Source organism: Nematostella vectensis, chromosome 2 (assembly GCF_932526225.1).
Source record: "Nematostella vectensis chromosome 2, jaNemVect1.1, whole genome shotgun sequence".
Classification (NCBI taxonomy): domain Eukaryota; kingdom Metazoa; phylum Cnidaria; class Anthozoa; order Actiniaria; family Edwardsiidae; genus Nematostella; species Nematostella vectensis.
The window spans coordinates 8,500,437-8,523,426 of NC_064035.1; the positions used below are offsets into that span (position 1 = coordinate 8,500,437).

A 22,990-nucleotide genomic window follows, 5' to 3' on the forward strand; every position below is an offset into this window, starting at 1 on the left:
GAAAACACATGAATGAAAAAAACACATTGCTTCCTATACTATATACTGATATAAACCTTTTAAATTTGATTTTCAAGAGAAGACAATTTGACTTTATAGAATAAAATTTGGGTCTTATATTTTTAAAAACTACATAAAATCGCGCAAAAAATTAAGAATAACGATAGACCGTTAAGGGGTACCTGACCTCAGTCAAGGACTTTGAGATGTGTTCAATATGTTGAACTGTTGTGAATACCCCTGTAATCATTTATCAGCATAATAACTCCCCTAGGGATTCGCTTGATACATTCCTGTATTGTCTAGGTGCAGTAACTCTGCTCCTATCATGCAACTGACTTCTTGTCAGCATGTGCAAAGACTATAAACTTGTAATCAAAAGTGTGAAATAGGGTGTAAGTACTGTCAGTGGAAAAAGCACCAGCGGGTTTTTCACGTCCACCCTACACAGGTTGATGCAGTATGATTGGAGACAGAACCTGGGGCTTAGCTCCCTTATCGACGGCAGGATTCACAGTCCCAATGGGAAGATTTTTACTTACACCTAAAATCTAACCAGACCCTGGGCTTCCCCTGGACTATCTAATGTGTAAACAATAATAGGTAGTGTAGTAAGTTATTCCCTAGGTGAAAAAAGTTTCTTTATTACAGACAATAAAGAAAAAACTTAACAATCTCATGCGCTGAATAAAACAAACTTACAAGGTAACAAAATGCATTATAGGATACACTGTTGGAGTGTAAATTACCCAGGGAATATCAAAACGAATGAGAAACTGAGATATGTATATTTATTATTTCTATCCTCTAAATTTTAACTAGTAAAGTACACACTTCTTAACCCCCATTTCATGAGAGATTTTGTCAAAATCTTATTATTATTCTACTTGTTGATAAACCCCAAACCATCTGGCTTTTCAGGTGGGACAATGGACATAGGAATGTGAGTATGGTGCAAACAGAATTCACTGACGCTTCCTACAATGGTGCGTCGAACTGTGCCTAAGCCGCGACTACCCATTATAATCTGATCAGCATTTTTGTCCTTGGCAATCTCGCATATAGTCTCGCCTGGATCACCTGGCTTAGTCAGCATTGTGCACTTCATCTGATTGACATACAAAAAAATTGATAAACAGCATTAGAGACAATGAAATAACAAGCACAACCAGCGGAGTGAGTTGAATCAGAACTTTAAAAATAAAAGATATGGAATAAAATGGCATCCCCCTGTAGAATGTTTTTTGTTTACCTTGCTGTCCTTGCATTTCTTCTCATAATACTCCATGACACTCTTTGCATCGTCCACTGTCTTCTTCATGTGTTGTTCCCAGTCTTCAGGGAAAGCAAAGCCATCTAGAACAGCACAGAGAAAAATGTAAACCAATTCTGACAAACAAACCTCTTAATTGCCCTACAACAATAATCTTATATAGCTAGGGGTGGGTGAAAGGGGCAAGTGCACCACCCCACCCTTCCCCTGTCACGCAGTAAGTGCCAAAAACTAGTTAATTCTTACTTGAGAATTGCCCACTTTTACACATTTCCCAAAACATAAATACCTGCACCGCCTTCCCCCTCCCTAGAAAACCCTGGCTATGCTCCTGAAAACTTAAGTGACAAATAACATGAATACATGCGTTTGTTCAAGACTACAACACCCATGACGCAATACACGGCACACTGGTTGATCATATAATTGCAAGTCAGGGCTGGAAATGAATGAAAACCAATGAAAAGGTGCCTGAATTTCTTGAAGGGGGTTGGGAGATTCATTGTTTTTCATAAATTGTATATATTTCTTCATTATCCGAAGCAATATCTTTGAGGGGGGGTTAGGGGGTTGAATCCCCCCACTTGGGCTGCCCTTTTTTTATTGTTTTCATTGTGTCTGTTTATACAGAAATTGTTACGAAGGTAAAATAATGACGAAATTTTTGGGGTCAAACCTCCCCCCCCCTTGGCAAAAAGCTAGAATCACCCCTGCCAGCTGATCCCTATATGTGTTTGAACCCATTCTCTGTCACACTGCTTACATGGATATGGCGTTGGTGGGGCAGCATAAGGGTCAAAGGCATGAACGACAAAGACTTCATCATTACCACGGTGCAGAGCTCCTTTATACCCTAAGAGGGAAAAAAAGCTGGTCAAGTAATTGGTATAGTCTCCTACGCAGCTCACACCTGTCATACTATGCTCTTGAGCAGTACAGTTTACCTTAGCAAAACAAATAAAGTTTAGCAAGTTCTGGTTATAAAATAATTAGATCGCCTCCTCACAGCCACTGAGCGACTGAGTGGTATAGTCATTTTATAACATACTGGAAAATTAAATTTTAACTACAAAATTGTCTAGACGATAAACATTTGAGACAAAAAATTTTTTCATCGGAATATTGTTTGTCCAAATACTTTTGTTATTCAAAGTTCTATTCAAGTGTCAGTAAAAGACGTAAAAATAGCATGTAGCACTAAGCTTAGTAATAATGTCTGAGGAAATGTTTTTCTCATCAGCAGTACTGTTGCAGTCTTCCTCTGCACAGCTCACTTCCTTGTTATTTTCATTGTAATTCCCAGAGTCTCCCAAATGAAGCCTAAAATAGGCTGTAAAACGTCCAAAATTAAATGTTCAAAGTAAATGGTCAGCACCTTTTGAAGTAGTAAAAACACGCAAAGTACAAAATCACGTGGCAAAGGACTTTGGGTAGTAAAGATGGTGTACGTGCAGTAGAGAACACACGGGGCAGAGATAAAACACTTTATCATGCATACACATTTACACAAGATGTGCACTCTATTCTCTCATTAAATGTGTGGATATGTTGATTACAAGAAAATGTACAAATATCAGACATATAAAAAGCCAAGACAGATCATTTTCGAAGGTTTTGGGCTAATTAAACAACACACAATGGGGGTTCACACGTCTGAAAAATAACACGACAAAAAGTGTTATGAGTAAATTCTGAACTTGAGAACTTACAGTCGAATGCACGTTCGCTGTGTTTGCTTCCATCTACCGGGATAACAATCTTCCGTCCTTTATTTCCCTCTGGAGAAGCCATGATTCTGACAAACTACAGACGTGACACGTTTCCTGCAAACTCGGAAAACTAATCACGGGGTAGTCTCGGTCATGCAAAGAATCATGCGTGGCCATGACTCGACCGAGTCGGTTGAATGGGCATCCTGTGTTTTTTTTTTTTGCGATTGGGCTTCCTGTGCTTGTGGGTTTCTTGTGGCCTGGGTATTTTTGGGGGGGTGCTGTGTTTAGTGGCTGTTTGTCCTACTTTTGTAGATAATTGTTGATAGTGTTTTTTTACCGCTCAAAATTATAGTCGAACGTCCTACATGATTGTTTTCCTAAAGCTGAAGAATCTTAATATATTGCTGAGTGGTTTCGAATGAAAAATTTTTATATTATTCTGGGGAAGATTAGATTGTGTTCAAAAAAAGTGATGCTCGGAAAACATGGATGTCAAAACCCGGACAACTAGGAAGTTGTGTTTCAGGAAGCCTGGACAAAATGCTGGAGAGAAGACAGAGGATTCATCAGAGAGCGAACAGCCTTGTCGAATGCAACATGGCTCTTTAAGAGTCAAACGAAAATCCAAAACTCCACACAAAAAACGCAAGAAAAGAAACTCTGTTATTATCGAGAATGTTAGTAAGCTTAAAGGAGACAATAATATTGCTGAAGGGAAAATCGATGCCTTTGCTTCTTTAACGAGTACACCAATTGCTGGTAAACCAATTAGTAAATTAATGAAAAAAGAATCTAATCTTGAAAACAAGGAGCTCACGACGCTAGCATTCAATACAACGTCTTCACACCATACTTCAGTTTTGCACTCTATTTCCGATCTTTGGGGTCAAGACGACCAAGTTTTTGCTGATTTTGATTTAAGCGATGCTGTTGCAAGTTCAGGCCAACATTCAGCTCCTACAAATCAAAAGACTTCATCAGAGGAAAAAGGAGAAGGGTTTAATGACACTGATATTACAGATGCCATCCCCAGTACAGTGCCAGGGGCCCCTGAGAAAGATCAAGTTCAACAAATAACAGCTGAAGAGCATCCCAAACTAGAGAGTGCATTTTATGGTCTCCCTATCAAGGTCAAAGATCTCTTTCTTGCTCATCGTGGTATTCAAAACCTATATGGTATGCAAATCTCAATTTCTTCACCGAACTAAAATGATACACTTAATCTGTCTCTGGCCCAAAAGAACAGGCTTTTTAACAGGGGGTGGGGGGAGGGGGAATTCTGATTCATTTTTTTAATGAGTAATACTGAAATCAAGGGGGCTGTTACTAAAGGAGAGGCACTGAAATTCTTTTTTAAATACTTTAAATAGTCTTGCGAAAATAATATCTTTCGTACCACCCCCCCCCCCTTCAGGGTATTTAAGGCTGGTTACCTAAAAGATGGCTACTAGACAGAGTTGATGTACAAATAGGAAGTGTGTGCAGTATATATTTGTGGTGGTGATGTTGGGTCATTCTAAGATTGATGAATAAATATTATATGTATTTTTCCATTTTGCTCTATCCTCTAGAGTGGCAAGATGCATGTCTTAAATTACCTGCTATCCAAGAGAAGAGGAATCTGATCTACTCATTACCGACTAGTGGTGGGAAAACTTTGGTTGCAGAGATTCTGATGATGAAGGAGCTACTTGTGCATCACAAGGATGTAATGCTGGTGCTTCCGTTTGTCTCTATTGTACAGGAAAAGGTACCTTTTTCATCACAGGTGCATCTGCTGCTTTTAGCATGTGCATATCATAAAAATGACGTCACACCGTACCTTTTGTGTTTTCTGAGGTATGAATCCATGTTAGTGTGGATGGCTGGATCCAGGCGAAAATGATAATGTTGACACGAATCAAATAATGCATTTTTTTCTTCAAAGTAAAGGCATGTTTCTTTCCTACCTAAACTTTCAGGTGAAGACTATCACTCAGTTTGCTGTAGAACTAGGGTTTGTGGTTGAAGAATATGCAGGGAGTAAGGGCAAGTTTCCTCCCAGGAAAAGGCGGACAAAGAGGGCCTTGTATATTGCAACAATAGAGAAAGTAAGGATTTAACCCACTCTCTCTAGGGAACTTGACATCAGCCTAAATAAGTTAAATTCAAGTTACTGGGTTTCACTACAGGGATGGTGTTGCCACAAATTTTATTTTGGATCTAGTTTGATTTTTTTTATGTCATTAAATAATATCTCCAAAGAATCTGTGAAGCCATACTTACACAAGCTGAAACTCCACTGTATTTGCCTCAGGATTAAGCCTACAGTTCCATGTTTGAACTTACTCTCACTGAAAATTATGTATGTATACTAAGTGGCTATTTTTACAAGAAAGAGTTGAATAATTGCTACATTAGTTTTTTTTTGTCTTACAGGCTAACAGTCTAGTGAACAGTCTGATTGAAGAGAAAAGAATGGATGATCTAGGTCTGATTGTTGTTGATGAGGTAAGAGTTTAGCTCAAACCTTACAGTATCTTCTCAAGTCATACTTTCTAGGCTTGATTTCCAGCTCATATCTGTGAGCCCACAATCTGATCTCTCATTGGGCATAGCAATGGATGGACAACAAGCCTAACAAATTGTGTTTTTGTTATTCAATGATCCATTGTTTCTTATTTCTTGTAGCTGCATATGCTAGGCGAAGGAGGTGGAAGGGGTGCAACCCTTGAAATGTGCCTTGCGAAAACTCTCTTTTCAACAAGTGAGATCATTTTTAAGACACTTTGCTTTCTGTAGAATAGAGGGACAAACCTGAACTGATGTTTGTATTTTTTAATAATCTTCAATTTTCCATATTTCTTTCTTTTCTGTCTTACCATACTGAAGCATACGTACGGTAGCTTAGCGAGGAAAAGTAATATTTATATCAAATAATCTCCTATTTTCATATATTTTCCTGCTTTTTTTAGATAATCTTACACTTCTCTTTCTACAGCATAGCATAGAGATGGACAAAACACTGTTTGATTGACATTAGCACTGAGTTCTTTATAATGGGCTGAACTAATTTTTCTTATTGTTCAATAATTTCTTTTATTATTATAATTTTTTTCCTTTATTATTTTTTTATAATCAAACAGTTTTCTAGCTTGGTTGGGACAAAATATGATTTACAGTACAATGCCACCAAGTTTCTAGAAAGCTGTTCTGCTGTTATGGTATTGTTAAAAAATCTCCAGGTTAAAGCATTCACCTTTTTCTTTCCCAGACCACATCCAGATAGTAGGGATGAGTGCTACTCTTAGCAACATTGGCGATCTGCAGAAGTTTCTGATGGCTGAGGTGTACTCTAATGACTTTCGACCAGTAAGTTGACCATGGTGTGATCATAATATTGGCTGAATGGTCCATGGCAGACTTTTCCAAAGTCACTCTGTGTTTTCCATGCAAGCAAGCAATTTTCTTGGTACTTGATGCAAGCAAACTCTCCTGATTCCACTTGAGTTGACACTGATTATAATTTGGGATATCCATAAAACCTCATCTAATTATTGTTTAAAATGGGCATGTTTTAGAGCATGGCATGCTTTAGAGGAGTCCTTGGTACAATCACTTGTTATAAACCATCACCCTAATAGATTCTGTTGCATGCTGTAGGTTGAGTTGCAGGAATATGTGAAAGTGGACAACATTGTCTACAAAGTACCTTGCAGCAGCAGCAAGTCTGAAGCAGATGAGATATATGTGCAAGTGAGGCATATTAGCCACAGCCCAGTGAGTGCTTTAAAAAAAAGAGCACACAATATGATTTAATTTTACATGGTTTGTTTCAAAAATGGTTTATCTACTGGTGTAGCTAACGCAAAGCTTTATTGGCATATGAGTGTAGTAATATTTTATAATTAGGGAAGAATAGTTAACTTGACGAAGGTTTATTTATGATAATTTGTTACAATTTAATAATCCATCCATAATTGAACAAGATTGATAAGTAAAATTCTTTTTTCATAAAAATATGTTTGCTAAGGCTAAAGATTATAGCCTACCCCACCCCCTTTCTTACATAATCCTGGCAGATGTCAGATGTCTATGTCATATGCTGACCAGCCTCTCTTTTCTTATTATTTACAGTTTAAAATACTATGGTCTATTACATGGCAAGAAAACCCCAAATTAAAGTCTGGTGCTATATAACCAGAGTACTGTATTTCATTAAAAGTGTCATTTAGTTACTCTCTTGAACTAGCTGATGAAAATGGATGCTCTTTATTGTGCAGGAGCATTCAAAGGCACATCAAAGACCCCACCCCATCCCTTAACATACTACATACTATGACATTAATGACAATGACATTTTTCATAGACCATTGGAAAGGACCAAAGACAAATAAAAGATCCTGGAAAGGACCAAAGACTAATAAAAGACCCTGGAAAGGACCAAAGACAAATAAAAGACCCTGGAAAGGACCAAAGACAAATAAAAGACCCTGGAAAGGACCAAAGACAAATAAAAGATCCTGGAAAGGACCAAAGGCATATCAAAGATCCTGATCACCTGGTCCCACTTGTACTTGAAGTGATTCCTCAGCATTCCTGTCTTATTTTTTGCGCTACAAAGAAGAACTGTGAGAATGTTGCCAAGCTAATGGTCGAGTTCCTTCCACGGTATGTTCATCACTGTTGCAAATGCTATTTAGGGGTCACCCCCGTTCCCCCACACACTGAGTGTGGAGCTTAGTAGAGACATGGTAGAGAGAGGCCGAAAAAAAAAATCAAAAGAGGTTGTTTTTCGAAGTGCTGTAAACACAGCCATCTTAGCATCCTTTTTTAGAAGCAGAACGAAAAAGAACTGAAGATTGGATATGTTTTGAAATGAAAAAGTTTGTTGTTTGCTTATTTTCTTAGCTGGTCTTCTTTGCCCCTATGGGACATAAGTCTGTCAAAAAAGGTGCACCATGTATTGTGCATCTCTGAGAATAGTGTGAGGGATTGGGGGAGGGAAGTTCCTACATGAGGTTTGACATTGTCTTTTATCAAGCAATCGATTTATACATGTCGCACTTGTAACACTATTTGGTACACGTAAAAAAAATGCATGTTCATGAACACTAAGAAAAGTCAGGGGGGGGGGGGGGCTTCCAGTATCGGAAGACAGTTATGACCAGGTAAAAATAAAATCATATGCTTTGCTTGCTTAATTCAATTGAAAACAGCTTCCCCAAATCAGCCAACGGAAATTGATGCTTTCTTAATCTTGGTGCTTTGTTAGTATGACAAAATGGTGAACAGACTGATGCTTTGCAGTTGACATAGTTGTCAACTCTCCCGCATTAGGCGGGTGTCTCAAGATTTTGAACCTTTTCTCAAGCCTAATTTTCTTGAAAATATCCATACATTTACTGTATTCTCCTGCATTAGCTATCTTTGGATTGGTACTTCTGATACACTCACTGTATTTTCTCAAAATTTTTCTTGAAGCGAGGTTGACAGCTATGGAAAAACTTTTCCCCCTTTAAAACCTTGCTGTTGCCCCTGGTAACAAACACTCACTTTGATGATAAATGTGATCACTTATAACCACATTGCATTGCAGGGAAATGACTCAGGTAAAAATAGGTGAGCGTATGGAGCTTCTTCAAGCATTGCACCATCAGGCTAATGGCTTGTGCCCAGTCCTTAAGAAGTCTGTACCATACGGGATTGCATACCACCATAGTGGTCTCACCATGGACGAGAGAAAGCTGATCGAAGATGCGTACAGCCAGGGAGTGCTGTGTGCCCTGACGTGTACATCCACTCTTGCTGCTGGCGTCAATTTGCCTGCAAAAAGGTGTGCTGATTGATAGTGAAGTTCATTCCACTTTGTGTTGTGAATGTACTGCAGTTAGGTAAAGTTGCCTGCAAAAAAGATGCACCAATTAATAGTTAAGTTCATTCCACTTTAAAATGTGTATGTACTGTAGTTATCTATTTTAGTTTGAGGGCAAAAAGGTGTGTGCTCATAATTAGTAAAGCCTCCTTCGCAGGCGTCTCGAGTGGAAAAAGGTTTTTTTTTCGATGTCGGGCTTCCTGTGGCGTATCCAAGAAAGAGTGGGGGGCTGGGCTAGTGAAAAGAGGGATTTTGATTTTTCTTTCTCCCCTTCCCCTCTCCCAGCTTCCGTTTCCGGGTCAACTCGCCACAGAAACCCCAATTCATTAAAATACTGAGATTAAAAAAACATTCGAGATGCCTGTGGAGGAGGCATATATAATACCACTTTGCAATGTGTATGTTCTGTAGTTATCTATATAAATTTGCCTGCAAAAAGGTGTGCACAAATTGATAGTAAAGTTTAAACCACTTTGCAATGTGTATGTACTGTGTATGTTATATATTCAAGTCAAGTTGCCTGCAAAAAGGTACTCCAATTAATTGTCAAGTTAATATAGTTTTCCAATGTGTATGAGGTGTTATCTATTTGCTAAGTCAATTTGTCTGCAAAATGTTGCGCCAATTGTAACTTTAATAGCCTTTTTGCAGGCTGTACTCGGTGTTATTATTGCGGAAAACCCTCTCGGTTCGGTGATCAGGCGCCATCTTGCCCTGTGTCCGTTCTAGCGTTTGCCCCCAGGAACGATCACCAAACGGAGAGGGTTTTCTGCGATGATAACACCGAGTACCGCTTGCAAGCAGGCTATAACTTTAGTAAAATCTTCACCATTTTGCAATTTGTATGTACTGTAGTTTCTTGTTCCCATGTGTTGACAATTTTCTAGGGTCATCCTCCGTGCACCGTATATTGGTCGCAACATCATTAGAAAAAGTCAGTACAAACAGATGATTGGGCGGGCGGGTAGAGCAGGTATCGACTCCACAGGGGAGAGTATTCTTATCATCAAAACCACGGACAAACACAAGGTGTGATTTATGCTTCCAAACAAAGCATCCATTTCCATCGGCTAATTCAAGCGAGTAACCTAATATTTTAAATCATATATCGTCAATAAAGTATGACATTTCATTCATATATTATTTTTAATGTGTTCTCGAATTAAATCGTTGTATTTCAAATTGTTAACAATAACAAAGGGTTGGTTGATTGGCCTTCTTTGATTTGCTAGTTCTAACCCGCAGGGTATTGTGCTAGCTGTTATCACTTGGGTCTTGTAGAAGTGTTTATTTCTTATAAGTCGTACTAATGACGACTTTGAAGATGTGAACATAAATCATTGTAAACACATACTACTGAACGTTCGCGCCTCATTTGCGAAAGCTTTTGCCCACTTTAACGGGTTAATCTGCGGAACAAAAGTCTTTCTCTTGCCTTATTCATAGGTCGCACCCTTGTTTAGCGGTGAGTTTGATAGTTGTCAAAGTAGTTTACCGTACCAAGAATACAAAGGTCTTCGCACTCTCTTCCTCACACTTCTAGGACTCAAGGTATGTGTTCATTAAAATCAATAATAGAGTGGGGAGTAAATGCAGAACCAAGAGGTTATTTTTGTTATTGTTATCTTTTATCATCGTCGTCATGGTAATCCTTATTATCATCGTCATCATCATCGTTATCATCCTCGTCATCATTATCATAGTCGTCATCGTCATCATCATTATAATCGTGTTCATCATCATTATCACCATCATAGTCGTCATCGTCATCATCATCATAGTTGTCATCATCATCATCATTATAATCGTGTTCATCGTCATCATCATCATAGTCGTCATCATCATCATCATTATAATCGTGTTCATTATCATCATCACCATAATAGTCGTCATGGTCGTCGTCGTTGTCGTCATCATCATCATCATAGTCGTCATCGTCGTCGTCGTCATCATCATCATTTTCATGGTCTTTACCAGCATCAACTATAAACTCTGTGGATAGCGTAATTACGGGTAATCATTATTTATTGGTGCCAGTTGACTTCATACTAATGATCAGAAATGCCCTTTTAGAATAAACTTTATCTACTAAACAAGCACATGATGAAAAATCGCACGGTAGCGGAATGTCTACATCTTATCTTTGCACCTAGATTTGTCAAACCAAGAGTGAGCTGGTGTCTTTTCTGAGCCGCACACTGATGGCAATACAACTAGGGGACTCATTTGACGCAGACCAGCATGCCACTGAGGCACTCCGCACACTGGTCTCTCTAGGACACGTGAAAGCGGTGGATGACGGCGAAGATCACCAGATAGAGATCACCCCTCTAGGGCGTGCTACTTACAAAGGTGACTATTGTGGATTAGCAATACCACCCTCTAGGGCTTGCTACTTACAAAGGTGACTATTGTGGATTAGCAATACCACCCTCTAGGGCATGCTACTTACAAAGGTAACTCTATTGTGGATTAACAATACCACCCTCTAGGGCGTGCTACTTACAAAGGTGACTATTGTGGATCAACAATACCACCCTCTAGGGCGTGCTACTTACAAAGGTGACTCTATTGTGAATTAACAATACCACCCTCTAAGGCATGCTACTTACAAAGGTGACTCTATTTTGGATTAACAATACCACCCTCTAGGGCGTGCTACTTACAAAGGTGACTATTGTGGATTAGCAATACCACCCTCTAGGGCGTGCTACTTACAAAGGTGACTCTATTTTGAATTAGCAATACCACCCTCTAGGGCTTGCTACTTATAAAGGTAACTCTTTTGTGGATTAACAATACTACCCTCTAGGGCATGCTACTTACAAAGGTGACTATTGTGGATTAGCAATACCACCCTCTAGGGCTTGCTACTTACAAAGGTAACTCTTTTGTGGATTAACAATACCACCCTCTAGGGCTTGCTACTTACAAAGGTGACTATTGTGGATTAACAATACCACCCTCTAGGGCTTGCTACTTACAAAGGTGCCTATTTTGGATTAGCAATACCACCCTCTAGGGCTTGCTACTTACAAAGGTGACTATTGTGGATTAGCAATACCACACTCTAGGGCTTGCTACTTACAAAGGTAACTCTTTTGTGGATTAACAATACCACCCTCTAGGGCGTGCTTCCTACGAGGGTGATTCTACACCGTGTGAAATTTGTTTAAAAAAAAATTGGCCAAACGTTCCTCAATTGGTAAAATAATTTTTCGGGACAGGGGTAATCAGTCCCTGTTTGAGTATATGGGCACTGCAAAGGGCCGGTCGCACTGGCCCAAATTAGGACACAATTAATGCCCCTGAATGCTCGAATTCGCGAGGATTAACGCACACTGAATTGTACGTCTTCCATTAGTAGTTTTATCATTATTAGCAGTACTTCATTTAACAGATGTTTGTATCTCGGTTGCAGGAAGTCTTGACATCGACGACACCCCGAGTGTGTACAGCGAGATCAAGCGTGCTATGGGGGCCATGGTTCTCACCAACGAACTTCACCTTCTTTACCTAACCACGCCCTTAGATCAGGGCGGCACCATCCAGCCGGACTGGATGGCCTACCAAAGAGAGGTGAGCTGAGTAACAACATAAAAAAACATCAGAAAACCACTTTTTTGCACTTTCCTTGTATTCACTGGCTCGTTCTATAGAATTCAAGATGTGAAGCTCCATTGTGAACTCTTTGTAGACGGGTATTCCGAAGCTGCTCCTCTCCCACTTGCTAGACGTTTAATAGAATCTGCTAGTTTTCGCCTTTTTTTCCGGTTTTCCTGCCCAATGACCAACAATAACCAACAAACACTGTGTTCCGTGGTCAGACATGAGTCGTCTGACGACAGCATAGTGAGTCTAGAGATATACATTCGACTCGACAACTGCAAGGAGGGTAGTAAGCTCTTCTTAAATTGACTAATTCATAAATTCATTTGTTTCATTTCATACTTTGGAAAAACAATTTGCCCGACGTTATTGTGCGATTGACTATGATCCATCAGAATTCTAATGGACTAGTTGCAAAAACGTGTCACGCAAGTCGGGTGCATTGCAAAAACGTGTCACGCAAGTCGGGTTACGGCAAAAACGTGTCACGCAAGTCGGGAACACGGCAAAAACGTGTCACGAAAGTCGGGTACACGGCAAAAACGTGTCAGGCAAGTCGGGTACACGGCAAAAATGTGTCACGGAAGTCGGGTACACGGCAAAAACGTGTCACGCAAGTCGGGTACACGGCAAAAAAGTGTCACGCAAGTCGGGAACACGGCAAAAACGTGTCACGAAAGTCGGGTACACGGCAAAAACGTGTCAGGCAAGTCGGGTACACGGCAAAAACGTGTCACGCAAGTCGGGAACACGGCAAAAACGTGTCACGAAAGTCGGGTACACGGCAAAAACGTGTCACGCAAGTCGGGTACACGGCAAAAACGTGTCACGCAAGCCGGGTACACGGCAAAAACGTGTCACGCAAGTCGGGTACACGGCAAAAACGTGTCACGCAAGTCGGGTACACGGCAAAAACGTGTCACGCAAGTCGGGTACACGGCAAAAACGTGTCAGGCAAGTAGAGTGCAGTGCAAAAATATGTCACACAAGTCGTTATTACAGAATTTAATTAATCCTCAATTTTCAAAAAATGGCCTTTCTGCATGTGTTCCATAATCTTAGGCTGAGTATCAGGCAATGGAAAAAGGGAGCGGAAACATAACCTTACACTCAGGCTTCATATTATTATTTCATGCTCACGCCTGTTTGCGGCTAAGATTGTTACACTAGAAGAAAAGCGTGATGGAGTGTTTTAAAAAGGGATACGAACATCCTTGCGTTTTGTTCGAAGTGTATTTTAGGCGCGTTGAGGCTGAGGAGTTTTTGGCTGTCGCGTGGGATGCGCGCGTCTCAACGCACCTGCATTAGGTATAACCTTCCGTGTTTGAGTCAACTTCTCTTTCATAACCTAGGATAATTCAATAGGTTTGTTTTCCTTGTGCCCAATTAGAATTTCTTGATTGTTCATAAGAGTGATTCTTGCATTTTACAGGTTGCAACTCTTGGTCCCGAAGAGCAGAAAGCTGCCGGCCATATTGGCGTGACAGACCTGTACCTGTTAGGCCGGGCGTATGGACGGAGGTTGACCAAGGTTAGGATATGCTCGGAGACCAAGCGCGCTTTGAGGGCGATCCAAAATGTCTCACGCGTTTTTTTTTTTTTTTCGCGCTCCATCGAGAAAGCGTTTGATCTCCGTCACCCGCCATTATGCCCTAGCGAGATTCAAAATGTAAGAAAGCATCTACTCCCATCGGTTGGTTAGGATATTTCGTATTGAACTTTGTAAATTGAGTATAAGACTTTGGTTTGATGTTATTATTTCTCACTAACTGAGCTCAGCTCACTAACTGAGCTCAGGCGTATTGCGTGACAGAAGTCAGAACGACTACATAGGAAACTGCTTATTTGTCTGAAAGTGTTTAACAGGTTTGGCTTACTAGGGCTCTTTAACAACAGATCCTAACGGCTCACGGTACTCACTCGAGTACAAATTAAACTTGAAAAAATTTCAATGGATTAAGGTATCTGGTGGCAAATTTACTCAGTTTAAAACGTCTTGCTCACTATAAGGCGCGAGTATCCTGAATGTATAGCTTTATAACGTTTTTTTAGCCATAGACGAATCCAGAGGTTTTCGCGGGCGCCCCTTAGAGGTTTTTACGACAAACAAAAGATAGTGCGAAACCTTCTAGTAGCCCTAAGCGGAATTATTGACTTTGAGTTCAACTTTGAGTTTCAACTGTGAGTTCAAAGTTTGTTTGCGAGGTTGCAGCCGATTTAGACAGCACGATTTGGTCTCAATGCGACCTGCCTACGACATGTCTTAGCCCTGAATTACAACACTACGACTTTCGTGGTCGAACATTGTACCAGAGTCGTAGGTCGATTAACACTCACGGACTCGAGGTGTAGAGGTGTCGCGGGTTAGTCGCATACGACTTAATCGTGCTGTCTTAGTCTTAAAGTTATCGTCGCTTTTTGGTCGTCAAATCTAAAGCTCGTATGTGTTCTCCGTGTCAGTGTCCGGTGGGCGAGGAAGTGGTCCATAGGTTCTACCTATCCTTGATGCTCTACAAGTTGATGCAAGGCTCGTCCATGTGGCACGTGTCAAGTGTGTTCCAGGTCTCGCGCGGCTTCGTCCAGAACTTGCTCACATCTGCCGCATCGTACGCCTCCTGTCTCGTGCGATTTACCGAGGCGAGTGAGTTTTTATAATCTACATTAAGGAACAATATACACCTATTTCAAATATGGTTGCACCCGAGAATCCAGGTGTCGTAACACGCAATGGCTCATGGGTAACGTCTAAATGGCTGAATCCTGGTTTTCAAAAACCATGCGGGCTATGGATTCTCCGAATGTAAATTTCTTTGAAATAGGTGTACCCTATATACTAGTTCTAAAGCCGGCAACGTTTACTTCTTTTTCAAATGATAGTTCTATAACAACATTGCTGTGCTCGTGTTCAGACCTAGCCTGAGTGACTCTTTTCACAGATTGGCTATTATTAGATTTGACCACAGGTAGCCCAGGTACACTCCCAGTTATAGCGTCGTCTATTTTCCCATCTAGAAAAAGATTTGAGACTGAAATGAATCAAGCAGAACGCAGAACATGTTGGCCATGTGTTGGGAATGTTTGCGTACTTGGCTAATTGCTGGCGGAATTTCACAATTCCGCCAGCAATGTTTCCCCAACAATGCCTCACGTGTTTGGCCTCTCTTGCATGTGACGTGTGTCCGGTTGGCTCTCGGTCGCCTTGACACTAATATATTGTGTTGTATTGTCTGAAGGAGTTAGAAGAGTTTTGGACGATCAAATTGCTACTGGAAGCCATGGTCAGAAAGCTATCGTACACCACCCACCTTGAACTGATCCCGCTGATGGAGGTGGCTGGCGTCAAGCAGGTGCGTGCACTCCCGAGCCTAGTCACGCCGCCATGTTATGCTACCGCACAATACTGAACCACACAAAGCATCCATCTCCATCGGCTAACTCAACTCAGTAACTAATATATTTTCAATACAATATTCTCGATTAAGTATACGACTTCATTCATGGGTGGTTATTTTAAAGTTTCCGTGCAAAGAGACCAATGTATTTTCAAATTTTGATAACAGCCATTAAGCGGTAATTCGACGTTCTTAATTATGACACATGGAGTGTCATTGCTCCATGTCTTCCATTGCCATGTAGATTGATATTTCCTTTGAGGCCGCGCTAATGATGATTAATTATTTGCATCTGATTTGTTGAAGGCTAGGGCCCGGCAACTATATAAGGCAAGATACCGAAACCTTAGTGACCTGGCCTGGGCTGAGCCCGCAGTTCTTGTGCAGCAGATAGAACACCTTCCCAAAAAGCATGCACAGCAGATCGTGTCCGCCGCTAAGGTGAGTAAATTATTTTTGGGGTTTATGGAAGCGTTGCTTCTTGAGAAATGAGCTTGGTGATTTTTTTTGTGGCAAAAATGGATTGAATTTAACAAGGAGATGCGATCCAATGGAAACGGCAGGCAACGCATCGAACCCAACAACAATAAACAATGTAGCGAGCCCGACATGCTATACCCTCATGCAATGCAATAAACCCATCATACAATGCAACAAACCCACCATGCAATGCAACAAACCCACCATGCAATGCAACAAACCCATCATGCAATGCAACAAACCCATCATGCAATGCAACAAACCCATCATGCAATGCAACAAACCCACCATGCAATGCAACAAACCCATCATACAATGCAACAAACCCACCATGCAATGCAACAAACCCATCATGCAATGCAACAAACCCATCATGCAATGCAACAAACCCATCATGCAATGCAACAAGCCCATCATGCAATGCAACAAACCCATCATGCAGTGCAACAAATCTAACCATGCAATGCAATAAACCCAACATGCCCTGCAATGGACCCAGTTTATGATTTAAAAGGCTAATCTTAAAAGCTGATCATATCCTTATTTTGCAGATGCTACTCAACGAGAAAGCAGACGCCCTGCGGGAAGAAGCTGAAGACTTGGTCAATGGTCCTGCAAAATTATAATTCAATACTTAAAATGATGAGAGACAGTAGTGTCACGCCAGTCAGCTGCAAAATAGTGTCACGCCAGTCGGTGTGAAGGCGTCTTACAGCCTTATAGAAAATGGCATTCTCGTGTATGGACCCATTTTTCTCCTTTTTATGTTATCCTCGAAGACTCGCTGTGTAATATTTGTATATATACATATTCATATATATATTTATTTTTTCAAAATACCAAAGGTTATTAACCTGTAATCTAATAATATGAAATATTACAAAAGGAATAAGAATAAGAAAATATAAAGAAATATATCATCCCCTTTTGAAGTTCACCGAAATACACTCCCTTTTTAAGAATCTAGCATTTTCTTATAGTCGTGGCTTAGAATTCGAAAAATACTCTCGCTAAGGCCAGAGGAATTAACTCAAAGGATGGATTAATGGTTGGAAGTCGTTAATTAATTGATTTTTAAAAATAGATAAAAACCGCGTTAAGATTTCGTCGCAGTAATATTGAACTCCGCGGGGTGAAGTAGTAAAGCTAGTATAATTAAAAAGACCTTTGTTTGACTACATAGGCGGCGAAATAGTGGGAAGGGAAGGGTAGTTTATCGGTGGATATGGAGGTAAAAAGGATTTGGATTTTTGATTACTCTTCTTATGGCCTTACCAAGCTAAGGTTTTAGAAGTTCTTCCCTATACATGAGTCGTTTCCTGCCTCTTTATTAATCTAACTTTTTTTATTATATATATCTTTAAACGCCCCCGTCCCCGGATATCAGTATAATAGACTCCACATCGAATGATTAACCAAACCATAAATATTTTACTGAAAATATGAGTCCAATAATAGACAGCGGCAATTTGTTGTGCAGCCCCAAAACATCCTGTCACACGAATGGGTCGTTTAAATTTTTAATCAAGAAAAAAACGGGAAGTTAGACAGGCGCGGATCTGCAAGACAGAATGAAGCTATACAGCTCATACTTGACGTACTAACCATCTAATCTAACCTCTAATCATTTTGAGGAAACCTGTCAGATAACTTTTTCTTCCTTGCACTCTTGCTATGAATCTTAACCCCATTTCAGTCATCTTCGTTTCTGCCTTTCTAGCAAAGGCGAGCAGTTTTTACGAGTTTACTGTACGAGACAAGGTCCTAGTAAGTTCTGCTAAGGCCTCGTGGTTCCTGCCTTCTATTGAGTGGTACGATTGCCTCCTTGCCTGTCAAGCCAATCCTCACTGTGTTTCGTACAACTATCGCAGAGACAAACAAGAATGCGAGCTTAAATCTCAAGGACTTTCTTCTCGCTGCCAGGAGACTGGGCTTTTGCGCTTTGAGAATAATGCGATATTTAATCAAATTCGACCCTCCAACTTTACGGTAAGTTGTACATTATGTGGGTTTAAAAATTATAATTTTATAATCCAGAAATGTAGTCATTTCACGACCCCGCCCTGTCACCACCAGAATTAGTTGTGAACAGGCCCATATCCAGGATTTTAAGGAAGGGGGGGGGGGGGGGGGGGGTTCGTCCCTTCATCCACAAACGATTCGTAAACATTTATAGCTACACCTCCAAAACATCGGTGGTTACTTTGTGTTCACAACACCATGTCTCCTTACTATAAACAACATCGCATTTTGTTGTATCGCCGTCTGAATAGGATGCTGGCTCCGAAAACGTTAACAAATTATATCAATCCTAAATCTGGCTAAATTTGTGTATATTATACTAAAACAATGGATCGTCTTTTCAAAAATCTATGCAATCACGGTCTAGATAGGATTATCAAGGGAAAAATCTGATTTTTTACGAATAAAAGCGCTGAACGATGTCACCTCAATGGTCAGAATGAAGACATGCAGGGCATCCTTGACGTACTAACACCTGACTTTGAAACCGGTGTTATATATAGCTAGGTTTCAAGCCGCGTCTGTAACCCCTACCCTATAAAGCTATTTATGGCTACCAGGTTAAGAGAATGACATATTCTCTTAATGTTAAGCTATAATCGTAACTATTAACTTCTTCTTAAATAGTCATATGTTTGTTACCTGTTATTTTATTTTCTCTGAAGGTCGATGAAAAATATGGCACTATCGAGAAAACGAATGGCACAACCGAAAAATCGTGCAACAGGACTGAAAAGACCCATAACATCAACGAAATGACGAATATCACGATCCAAATGACGAATAGCACGACTGAGATGACGAATAACACGACTGAAATAAGGAATAGCACGACTGAAATGAAGATGGGCACGACTGAAATAAAGAATGGCACGACTAAAATAAAGAATGGCACAACTGAAATGACGAATAGCACGACTGAAATGAAGAATGGCACAAACAGTAATGGAGGGACTCAAGTCAAGGAATCTCAAGCAACAAAAGGTAAAAAAAGAATTGTCTTGTTTAAAAACCAGCAAAAAAAGGGGGGACGGGTAGGAGCATGGGAGGGATTGGGGGTATACGGTTATGGGCATGGGAGGGTGGGGGGATGAGGTTTGTAGAAACAATATGTGATAGAGATATTCTCATATTCGAGCTCATATTATGGAACTAAAACAAGTATTGAAGGAATCGCGTTGATGATATACAGTTGCATTTCTACAGTACTCTCACCAATCCGCTGTGACACAAAAGCGTATGTTTCTAGCGAATAGAGTTTAGCTGACTAAAATAACTATTATTTTTCAGTACTCGACACAGCGCAAGCTTTCTATCCTTTGAATGTCACCTACCGCGGACGTGATCTAAGCCACCATGGCAACCAATCTAGCTACGTGGCCATTGGCATCACTTACGCCCCGGGACCAAGGGGAACTGCAGAAGGAGCAATGGAATTTCATCACTCGCAGAGCAGCTACCTCGCGCTTCTCAAAACGGGAAGATGGAAGCAATTTAACGAGTCTATCACCATTGCCTTTTGGCTCTATTTATCCGGTGGCTCATATGTGAATATTGTAGATAACGCCCCTTTAGTGAATTTTATCCGTCAAGATACCGACAATGGAACATACTCTTACAACCAAGATGAAATGGCTGTTAGAATCTGGTACCTTTTTGGTCGATTACAATTTGATTTAGTGAATAGCGCTTCTCAATCTTTCTGTACTTTGTATCTCGGAGATCCTACCTTCGGAGGCGGCTGGAGGTTTGTCATTGCATCATACAACCAGTCGGGACACGCCTTTATACAAGCAGATAACCTTAGCACTTCTAAATCATGCTTGCCCCGTCAGACTCTGGCTACGTTCCCTGGTTATGTGCGACTTGGTAGTGTAACATTTGAAAACTGGCACTATTATTTTGCCGGTAAAATGGCATGTTTAATGTTTTTTGATTTCATGCCCGACAACAAACAGGTTGACCAAATAAAAAGTGCGTGTGCCTAGGGAAAGACCCAGCGGGGATCCAGCGGGGATCCCTAGACACACGCACTAGGGATAGACCCAGCGGGGATCCCTAGACACCCGCACTAAGGATAGATTTAGCGGGGATCCCTAGACACAAACAAACCACTATCTTCCAGTTACTTCTTTTACCACTTCAAGGTAATTATTATATTATTTGTGTATCCAATTAAAAATTTCATATTTACTATGAATAGCATATATGTCCAAATCTTAAATTCCACCATGAACATCATTATTTTAACACCATAATTTCACAACATAGATCATCTTTTATCATTATATAATATTTAAAATTTCAAAATAGTTTTAAAAAAATGGGAAAAATGTTTTTAATATCATACCAACACCATATACACCTCTATCGACTAACACTATTCTTCTACATTTCGAGGACTCATCGGGGATCCCTGGACACACGCACTAGGGATAGACCCATCGGGGATCCCTGGACACACGCACTAGGGATAGACCCATCGGGGATCCCTGGACACACGCACTAGGGATAGACCCATCAGGGATCCCTAGACACACGCACTAGGGATAGACCCATCGGGGATCCCTAGACACACGCACTAGGGATAGACCCATCGGGGACCACTAGACACACGCACTAGGGATAGACCCATCGGGGATCCCTAGACACACGCACTAGGGATAGACCCATCGGGGATTCCTAGACACACGCACTAGGGATAGACCCATCGGGGATCCCTAGACACACGCACTAGGGATTGACCCATCGGGGATCCCTAGACACACGCACTAGGGATAGACCCATTGGGGACCACTAGACACACGCACTAGGGATAGACCCATCGGGGATCCCTAGACACACGCACTAGAGATAGACCCACGGGGACCACTAGACACAGGCACTAGGGATAGACCCATCGGAGACCACTAGACACACGCACTAGGGATAGACCCATCGGGGATCCCTAGACACACGCACTAGGGATAGACCCATCGGAGACCACTAGACACACGCACTAGGGATAGACCCATCGGGGATCCCTAGACACACGCACTAGAGATAGACCCATCGGGGACCACTAGACACACGCACTAGGGATAGACCCATCGGGGATCCCTGGACACACGCACTAGGGATAGACCCATCGGGGACCACTAGACACACGCACTAGGGATAGACCCATCGGGGATCCCTAGACACACGCACTAGGGATAGACCCATCGGGGAACACTAGACACACGCACTAGGGATAGACCCATCGGGGATCCCTAGACACACGCACTAGGGATAGACCCACCGGGGATCCCTAGACACACGCACTAGGGATAGACCCATCGGGGAACACTAGACACACGCACTAGGGATAGACCCATCGGGGACCACTAGACACACGCACTAGGGATAGACCCATCGGGGATCCCTAGAAACACCCACAAGGGATAGACCCATCGGGGATGACACACGCACTAGGGATAGACCCATCGGGGACTACTAGACACACGCACTAGGGATAGACCCATCAGGGATCCCTAGACACACGCACTAGGGATAGACCCACGGGGACCACTAGAATCACGCACTAGGGATAGACCCATCGGGGATCCCTAGACACACGCACTAGGGATAGACCCATCGGGGACCACTAGACACACGCACTAGGGATAGACCCATCGGGGACCACTAGACACACGCACTAGGGATAGACCCATCGGGGATCCCTAGACACACCCACTAGGGATAGACCCATCAGGGATGACACACGCACTAGGGATAGACCCATCAGGGACCACTAGACACACGCACTAGGGATAGACCCATCAGGGATCCCTAGACACACGCACTAGGGATAGACCCATCGGGGACCCCTAGACACACGCACTAGGGATAGACCCATCGGGGACCACTAGACACACACACTAGGGATAGACCCATCGGGGACCACTAGACACACGGACTAGGGGTAGACCCATCGGGGACCACTAGACACACGCACTAGGAATAGACCCATCGGGGATCCCTAGACACACGCACTAGGGATAGACCCATCGGGGATCCCTAGACACACGCACTAGGAATAGACCCATCGGGGATCCCTAGACACACGCACTAGGGATAGACCCATCGGGGATCACTAGAAACAAGCACTAGGGATAGACCCATCGGGGACCACTAGACACACGCACTAGGGTTAGACCCATCGGGGATCTCTAGACACACGCACTAGGGATAGACCCATCGGGGACCACTAGACACACGCACTAGGGATAGACCCATCTCGGATCCCTAGACACACGAACTAGGGATAGACCCATCGGGGACCCCTAGACACACGCACTAGGGATAGACCCATCGGGGGCCACTAGACACACACACTAGGGATAGACCCATCGGGGATCCCTAGACACACGCACTAGGGATAGATCCATCGGGGATCCCTAGACACACGCACTAGGGATAGACCCATCGGGGATGACACACGCACTAGGGATAGACCCATCGGGGAACACTAGACACACGCACTAGGGATAGACCCATCGGGGACCACTAGACACACACACTAGGGATAGACCCATCGGGGATCCCTAGACACACGCACTAGGGATAGATCCATCGGGGATCCCTAGACACACGCACTAGGGATAGACCCATCGGGGATGACACACGC

At 42.0% G+C, this 22,990-nt stretch overlaps 3 protein-coding genes across 5 annotated transcripts; 2 read left to right on the forward strand and 1 right to left on the reverse strand.

Moving 5' to 3' along the window:
• Positions 1 to 777: 777 nt before the first annotated feature.
• Positions 778 to 3,156, reverse strand: LOC5516814 (universal stress protein Slr1101). The gene is made up of 4 exons (XM_001636818.3): positions 2,983 to 3,156; positions 2,037 to 2,126; positions 1,253 to 1,356; positions 778 to 1,108 (listed from the first exon to the last, which is right to left on the reverse strand). The coding sequence occupies exons 1-4, from the start codon at positions 3,062 to 3,064 to the stop codon at positions 884 to 886; spliced, it is 501 nt and encodes a 166-aa protein (XP_001636868.1). The 5' UTR covers positions 3,065 to 3,156; the 3' UTR covers positions 778 to 883.
• Positions 3,157 to 3,243: 87 nt separating this feature from the next.
• LOC5516815 (helicase POLQ-like) lies at positions 3,244 to 17,422 on the forward strand. 3 transcript variants are annotated; one of them, XM_048724076.1, is made up of 18 exons: positions 3,244 to 4,161; positions 4,557 to 4,735; positions 4,947 to 5,075; positions 5,404 to 5,475; positions 5,656 to 5,731; positions 6,239 to 6,336; positions 6,628 to 6,744; positions 7,334 to 7,635; positions 8,564 to 8,800; positions 9,727 to 9,868; positions 10,286 to 10,390; positions 10,993 to 11,191; positions 12,261 to 12,418; positions 13,881 to 13,979; positions 14,909 to 15,085; positions 15,682 to 15,795; positions 16,147 to 16,281; positions 16,872 to 17,422. In XM_048724076.1, the coding sequence occupies exons 1-18, from the start codon at positions 3,471 to 3,473 to the stop codon at positions 16,944 to 16,946; spliced, it is 3,105 nt and encodes a 1,034-aa protein (XP_048580033.1). In that variant the 5' UTR covers positions 3,244 to 3,470; the 3' UTR covers positions 16,947 to 17,422. The 3 variants fall into 3 exon arrangements, with proteins under 3 accessions (XP_048580033.1, XP_048580034.1, XP_048580035.1); XM_048724078.1 differs by having other exon boundaries at positions 3,993 to 4,115; XM_048724077.1 differs by lacking the exon at positions 16,872 to 17,422 and having other exon boundaries at positions 14,909 to 15,089; positions 16,147 to 16,247.
• Positions 17,423 to 18,922: 1,500 nt separating this feature from the next.
• Positions 18,923 to 20,330, forward strand: LOC125558972. The gene is made up of 2 exons (XM_048720606.1): positions 18,923 to 19,326; positions 19,633 to 20,330. The coding sequence occupies exons 1-2, from the start codon at positions 19,098 to 19,100 to the stop codon at positions 20,328 to 20,330; spliced, it is 927 nt and encodes a 308-aa protein (XP_048576563.1). The 5' UTR covers positions 18,923 to 19,097.
• Positions 20,331 to 22,990: the final 2,660 nt, after the last annotated feature.